Below are 8,008 nucleotides of genomic sequence, written 5' to 3' on the forward strand. Positions count from 1 at the left end.
TGTGTTACTGTGGGTAACAGTGACAGGGACACCCCGTGCGTTACTGTGGGTAACAGGGAGAGGGACACCCCATGTGTTACTGGCAGTAACAGTGACAGGGATGCCCTGTGTGTTACTGTGGGTAACACGGATTGGGGTACACCGTTGTGTTACTATGGATAACAGGGACAGGGACACTCCATGTGTTACTGTGGGTAACAGTGACAGGGACACCCCGTGTGTTACTGGCGGTAACAGTGACAGGGAAACAGTGACAGGGACACCCCGTGTGTGACTGTGGGTAACCGGGATAGGGACACCACATGTGTTACTGTGGGTAACAGTGTCTGGGACACCCGTGTGTTACTGTGGGTAACAGGTATAGGGACACCACGTGTGTTACTGTGGGTAACAGGTTTAGGGACGCCCGTTTGTTTCTCTGGGCAACAGGGATAGGGACACCCCCTGTGTTACTGTGGGTAACAGGGATGGAGACACCCCTTGTCTTACTGTGGGTAACCGGGATAGGTTTACCCCGTTGTGTTACTGTGGGTAACAGTGACAGGGACACCCCGTGTGTTACTGTGGGTAACCGGGATAGGGACACCACATGTGATACTGTGGGTAACAATGACTGTGACACCCGTGTGTTACTGTGGGTAACAGGTATAGGGACACCACATGTGTTACTGTGGGTAACAGGTATAGGGACGCTGTGTGTTACTGTGGGTAACAGGGATGGAGACACCCCGTGTGTTACTGTGGGTAACAGGGATAGGGACATCCCGTGTGTTACTGTGGGTAACAGTGACAGGGACACCCCGTGCGTTACTGTGGGTAACAGGGAGAGGGACACCCCATGTATTACTGTGGGTAACAGTGACAGGGACACCCCGTGTGTGTCTGTGGGTAACAGGGATAGGGACACCCCGTGTGTGACTTTGGGTAACAGGGATAGGGACACCCCGTGTGTTACTGTGGGTATCAGGGACAGGGACACCCCATGCGTTACTGTGGGTAACAAGGATGGAAACACCCCGTGTGTGACTGTGGGTAACAGTGACAGGGACACCCCGTGTGTGACTGTGGGTAACAGGGATAGGGACACCCCGTGTGTTACTGTGGGTATCAGGGACAGGGACACCCCATGCGTTACTGTGGGTAACAGGGAGAGGGACACCCCATGTGTGACTTGGGAACAGTGAGAGGGACACCCCGTGTGTTACTGTGGGTAACAAGGATGGAAACACCCCGTGTGTGACTGTGGGTTACAGTGACAGGGACACCCCGTGTGTGACTGTGGGTAACAGGGATAGGGACACCCCCTGTGTTACTGTGGGTAACAGTGACAGGGACACCCCGGGTGTTACTGTGGGTAACAGGGATGGAGACACCCCTTGTGTTACTGTGGATAACAGGTATAGGGACACCACGTATGTTACTCTGGATAACAGCGACAGGGACACCCCATGTGTTACTGTTGGTTACAGGGGTGGAGACACCCTTGTGTTATTGTGGGTAACAGGGACATTGTTACCCCGTGTGTTACTGTGGATAACAGGAATAGGGACACCACGTGTGTTACTGTGGGTAACAGGTATAGGGACACCCAGTGTGTTACTGTGGGTAACAGGGATAGGGACACCCAGTGTGATACTGTGGGTAACAGGGATAGGGACACCCAGTGTGTTACTGTGGGTAACAGGGATGGAGACACCCCGTGTGTTACTGTGGGTAACAGTTACTGGGACACCCGGTGTGTTACTGTGGGTAACAGGGAGAGGGACACCCCGTGTGTTACTGTGGGTAACAGGGAGAGGGACACCCCGTGTGTTACTGTGGGTAATAGGGAGAGGGACACCCCGTCTGTTACTGGGGGTAACAGTGACAGGGACACCACGTGTGTTACTGTAGGTAACAGGTATAGGGACACCCAGTGTGTTACTATGGGTAACAGGTATGGGGACACCCCGTGTGTTACTGTGGGTAACAGGGAGAGGGACACCCCGGTGTGTTGCTGTGGGTAACAGGGATGGAGATACCCTGTGTGTTACTGTGGGTAACAGGGAGAGGAACACCCTGTGTGTTACTGTGGGTAATAGGGAGAGGGACACCCCGTGTGTTACTGCGGGTAACAGGGAGAGGGACACCCCGTCTGTTACTGGGGGTAACAGTGACAGGGACACCACGTGTGTTACTGTGGGTAACAGTGACAGGGATACCCCATGTGTTACTGGCGGTAACAGTGACAGGGATGCCCTGTGTGTTACTGTGGGTAACAAGGATTGGGGTACACCGTTGTGTTACTATGGATAACAGGTATAGGGACACCACGTGTGTTACTGTGGGTAACAGGTATAGGGACATCACATGTGTTACTGTGGGTAACAGGTATAGGGACACCACGTGTGTTACTGTGGGTAACAGGGATAGGGACACCCCGTGTGTTACTGTGGGTAACAGGGAGAGGGACACCCTGTGTGTTACTGTGGGTAACAAGGATGGAAACACCCCGTGTGTTTCTCTGGGCAACAGGGATAGGGACACCCCTGTGTTACTGTGGGTAACAGGGATGGAGACACCCCTAGTCTTACTGTGGGTAACCGGGATAGGGACACCCCGTGTGTTACTGTGGGTAACAGTGACAGGGACACCCCGTGTGTTACTGTGGGTAACAGGGATAGAGACACCCCGTGTGTGTCTGTGGGTAACAGGGATAGGGACACCCCGTGTGTGACTTTGGGTAACAGTGACAGGGACACCCCATGTGTGACTGTGGGTAACAGGGATAGGGACACCCCGTGTGTTACTGTGGGTATCAGGGACAGGGACACCCCGTGCGTTACTGTGGGTAACAGGGAGAGGGACACCCCGTGTGTGACTTGGGAACAGTGAGAGGGACACCCCGTGTGTTACTGTGGGTAACAAGGATGGAGACACCCCGTGTGTGACTGTGGGTAACAGTGACAGGGACACCCCGTGTGTGACTGTGGGTAACAGGGACAGGGACACCACATGTGTTACTGTGGGTAACAGGTTTAGGGACGCCCGTGTGTTTCTCTGGGCAACAGTGACAGGGACACCCCGTGTGTTACTGTGGGTAACAGTGACAGGGACACCCCGTGTGTTACTGTGGGTAACCGGGATAGGGACACCACGTGTGATACTGTGGGTAACAGTGACTGTGACACCCGTGTGTTACTGTGGGTAACAGGGATAGGGACAGCACGTGTGTTACTGTGGGTAACAGGGATAGGGACACCCCCTGTGTTACTGTGGGTAACAGGGATGGAGACACCCCTTGTCTTACTGTGGGTAACAGGTATAGGGACACCACGTGTGTTACTGTGGGTAACAGGTATAGGGACGCCGTGTGTTACTGTGGGTAACAGGGATAGGGACACCCCCTGTGTTACTGTGGGTAACAGGGATGGAGACACCCCTTGTCTTACTGTGGGTAACCGGGATAGGGACACCACGTGTGTTACTGTGGGTAACAGGGATAGGGACATCCCGTGTGTTACTGTGGGTAACAGGGATAGGGACATCCCATGTGTTACTGTGGGTAACAGTGACAGGGACACCCCGTGCGTTACTGTGGGTAACAGGGATAGGACACCCCGTGTGTTACTGTGGGTAACAGGGAGAGGGACACCCCATGTATTACTGTGGGTAACAGTGACGGGGACACCCCGTGTGTGTCTGTGGGTAACAGGGATAGGGACACCCCGTGTGTGACTGTGGGTAACAGTGACAGGGACACCCCGTGTGTTACTGTGGGTAACAGGGAGAGGGACACCCCGTGTGTGACTGTGGGAACAGTGACAGGGACACCCCGTGTGTTACTGTGGGTAACAAGGATGGAGACACCCCGTGCGTGACTGTGGGTAACAGAGACAGGGTCACCCCGTGTGTGACTGTGGGTAACAGTGACAGGGACACCCCGTGTGTTACTGTAGGTAACAGTGACAGGGACACCCCGTGTGTTACTGTGGGTAACAGTGACAGGGACACCACGCGTGTTACTGTGGGTAACAGGTACAGGGACACCCCATGTGTTACTTTGGGTAACGGGGATCAAGTCAGTGACCCCTTGCTCAGTCAATCCTGTGAAAAGGAAACTGAGTGTCATCAGTGATCACTCACCCTGTTGATATCAGAGATCAGTTTGCCTTCACGGGGTACGTACAGCTTTTGGTTGTTCGCTCGAAGTTTACTCTGGATGGTGAAGAGCAGAACTTCCAGATTCCCCTTCTCCTCAAACCTGAAAGGAAATCAACAAGAACTCTCATTGATGTTGCACCTTTTACACAACGTAACATCCCAAGGCACTTGACATTAAATTGCAGTCTGACGCCGAGTCACCTGAAGAGCTCCTCGGCAGGGTGTCCAAACGTTTTGGCAGAGGGGCAGGTTTTAATGCTTGTCTGAAAAGTCAGGAGATCGGAGAGATTGAGAGACGGGGTTCCAGAGCTCGGGACAGGAAATCGCGACCTCCAATGGTGAAGCCTTCAGAATGAGCATGTGTCCTGAATTGGGGGATGTCTCAGAGGGACATGGGGCTGCAGAGACAGGGTGGGTTTGGATAAACGAGAAGCGAATTTCAAATTCAATGTGTTGTCTGACAGGAATCCAACACTGGTCAAAGTGGAGCACTGTGGAACAGATCTCACTGTGAGTAAGACACAGGGAGTGGAGGTTTGGAAAGCCTTGAGTTTATGACGGTCACGATGTGAGAGAGCAGCCAGGAATGTGTTCCAATAATTTGGAGGCGACACGCGAGGATTACAGCAGCAGACAAGCTGAGACTGGGATGTCAGGGAAGTGAGTCCAGAATCTTAGCTACAATGCAGGTTTGTGTACCATCTCGGGAACAAATATTACGAGCAGTGTGGCTTCATCTCAGACCGTTGCTAAGATAGGGGTATGGTCGGTTTCAAGCTGGGGCTGAGAACCTGGAATCAGTCCTGGCTCTGAGGCAGGGTTACAAGGCAGGGCATTCAGGTTGCAAACCAAGAACCCATTACCTCGGCTGGAACCTCATTGACTAAAAGGCCACCGATTGTCCAGGAAATGGCACCAATTCCGATCGCCTGGCCACAGTGCAAGGGGAGGTAGGGACAGCATCACCACTGGTGAGTCCAAGACTCGGGACGCGGTTCAATTCCCATCGCGGCCTGGGACGGGGTCAGGGGGAAGACTCGGATCAGAGGTTGGGGACCCGGCCAAAGGCAGGATGAATGTACTCATTTGCCAAAAAGGGACTGATTTTTGACCATGATAGCTGAACAAAGAGCTTCAGCATGGACACCGAGTTGACCACTCAACGAGGTTCGGGTTTCTATGGGGTTGTTATTGGGGTGAAAGATTGGATCTTTCTGATATTTGTAATTAGATCATTTCAAACAGTTCTTACATTGTCTAATATTGTTTTCTTCTGTGTAATACACTTTTATGTTCTTTGTTCAAAGTACATTGGGAGCCTCTTGCGAATGTGCTCAGTGATTTGAACCCCATAGTAAACAAAGCCGGAAGTGACACGTATCGCCCATCAAGCTGGCTTTCACTCTGGGATATGATCGGTCCGATATTACCATCAGTTGGGATCATAACAAATTCCCCACTTTCAACATCCTGAGGATTAGCATTGACCAGAAACTGAACTGGACCATCAACATAAACATAATGTCTACAACAGCAGGTCAGAGGCAAGGAATACTGTGGTGACTAACTTCCCTCCTGACTCCCCAAAGCCTGTCTGCCATCTCGGGCAGGGAATGAGAGTTTTAAAGGGCAGCACGGTGGCTCAGTGGTTAGCACTGCTGCCTCACAGCGCCAGGCACCTGGGTTTGAATCCAGCCTTGGGCAACTGTTTGGAGTTTGCACATTCTCCCCAAGTCAGTATGGGTTTCCTCTGGATGCTCTGGTTTCATCTCACAGTCCAAAGATGTACAGGTTAGGTGGATTGGCCATGAGGAATGCAAAGTTACAAGGATAGGGTCGGGAGGTGGATCTGAATGGGATGCTCTTCGGAGGGTAGATAGGGGCAGCTTCAACAACACACAAGAAGCTCAAAACCATCCAGGACAAAGCAGCCCACGCTTGATTGGCACTACATCCACAAACTTCCACTCCCTCCACCAATAACACTCAGTGGCAGCAGTGCGTACCATCCAAGAGATGCAGAAATTAAGGCTCCTTTGACAATATTTTCCAAACCCACAATCTCTACCCCTTAAAAGGATAAGGGCAGTAGATACTTGGGAACACAGCCACTTCCAAGTGTCCCTCCAAGCCACTCACCACCCTGACTTGGAAATATATCACCGTTCCTTCCACTGTCACTAGGTCAAAATCTTGGAACTCTTCCTGTAAGGGCACTGAGGGTCTACCTACAATGTGTGGACACCGGTGGTTCAAAAAGGGCTTTTGCCTGAAACGTCGATTCTCCTGCTCCTCAGATGCTACCTGACCTGCTGTGCTTTTCCAGCACCACACTCTCGACTTCCCACTACCACCTTCTCAAAGACAACTAGGGATGGGCAATAGATGGGGATTCTAATCAATAACAGCCCTGAACGTATAAAGAAACATTCTCTCTATTGACACTAACAGATATACTCTGCACACACAGTCAGATCGCCTGTACCTATGAAGGGACCCAGTAAGTGTATTTGATTAGATTACTTACTTACAGTGTGGAAACAGGCCCTTCGGCCCAACCAGTCCACACCGACCCTCTGAAGAGTAACCCATCCAGATCCATTTCCCTCTGACCAACACTATGAGCAATTTAGCATGGCCAATTCACCTGACCTGCACATCTTTGGACTGTGGGAGGAAACCCACGCAGACACGGGGCGAATGTGCAAACTCCACACAGACAGTTGCCTGAGGTGGGAATTGAACCCGGGTCTCTGGCGCTGTGAGGCAGCAGTGCTAACCACTGAGCCACCATGCTGCCCACATTTGCCTCACATTCAATGCCTACTTTAGAGGTTTCTCCACAGTGCAGTAGTTCGTGAAGGCTTGTAGTTGCTGTTGAACACCAGTTAATGAGTTTGCGAATCGTTGATTGCTGATCAGAGCGATGGTTTGCTCAATCCATTCCAGCAGCTCAGATGCCAACGTTTCATATCTCGAGATAATCTGTTCAATCTCCAGTACCTTGTCCAGGACCTGGCGGGGAAAGAGAGAGAGAGAGAGAGAGAAAGAAAGAGAAAGAGAGAGGTTGGGAGGGGCGGCGGGGGGGGGGGAGAGACACACAGAAGGATGGATTTGAGGGTGAGTGCAACAAAGAGACAGAAAGAGACAGAAACAGGGGACCGGATTTGAGCCACAAAGAATATCCAATCACGAAACTTTCACCAGGGCAGGTGAGTTACAGGATGGCCAAATCCACAAGCAGATGTTAGGAGGACATTGGGAACAGCTGAGTGTCCAGGTGGGCTGGTTAGAAGGAGCACCTTGGTTTTCTACATCGTTCCCAAACACTTCCAGGACAGGGACAGCACGGGGTTAGATACAGACAGTCAGAGGAACACGTACAGGGAGAGCTTCACATTCTCCACGTGTCTGCGTGGGTTTACTCCGGGTGCTCCAGTTCCCTAGCACAATCCAAAGATGTGCAGGTTAGGTGGATTAGCCATGGGGAATTACCCATAGTGTCCGAGGATGTACAGGTAGGTGGGTTAGCCATGGGGAATGCAAGGTTTCAGGGATAGGGTAGGGTGCTGAGTCTGGGGGAGATGCTCTTCGGAGAGTTAAAGTGGACTCGATGGGCCAAATGGCCTGCATCCACAATGTAAGGATTCTATGATTCTACAAGACTGTGAGAGACAGTCAAGGCTAGTCATAGATAGTGAGGGATAATGGTAGGCAATGAGTGACAGTGAGAGACAGTGGAGGACAGTGAGACACAGTGGAGGGCAGCGAGGGGCAGCAAGGGACAGCGAGAGGCAGCGAGGGACAGCGTGGGGCAGTGAGGGGCAGTGTGGGGGAGCGAGGGACAGCGAGAGTCAGTGAGAGT

The 8,008-nt window shown here is 52.0% G+C and overlaps 1 protein-coding gene across 1 annotated transcript in view; it reads right to left on the bottom strand.

The window, feature by feature from the left end:
• LOC122542711 (spectrin beta chain, non-erythrocytic 4-like) overlaps nt 1-8,008 on the bottom strand; it is a 216,701-nt gene that overhangs the window by 183,293 nt on the left and 25,400 nt on the right. Inside the window, exons 9-10 of the mRNA XM_043680691.1 lie at nt 6,971-7,158; nt 4,126-4,243 (exon numbers count right to left, since the gene is read on the bottom strand). Of these exons, the coding sequence (XP_043536626.1) occupies nt 4,126-4,243; nt 6,971-7,158 (306 nt within the window). The remainder of the gene's footprint in view (nt 1-4,125; nt 4,244-6,970; nt 7,159-8,008) is intronic.

This window comes from Chiloscyllium plagiosum, chromosome 41, assembly GCF_004010195.1.
Source record: "Chiloscyllium plagiosum isolate BGI_BamShark_2017 chromosome 41, ASM401019v2, whole genome shotgun sequence".
Lineage (NCBI taxonomy): Eukaryota > Metazoa > Chordata > Chondrichthyes > Orectolobiformes > Hemiscylliidae > Chiloscyllium > Chiloscyllium plagiosum.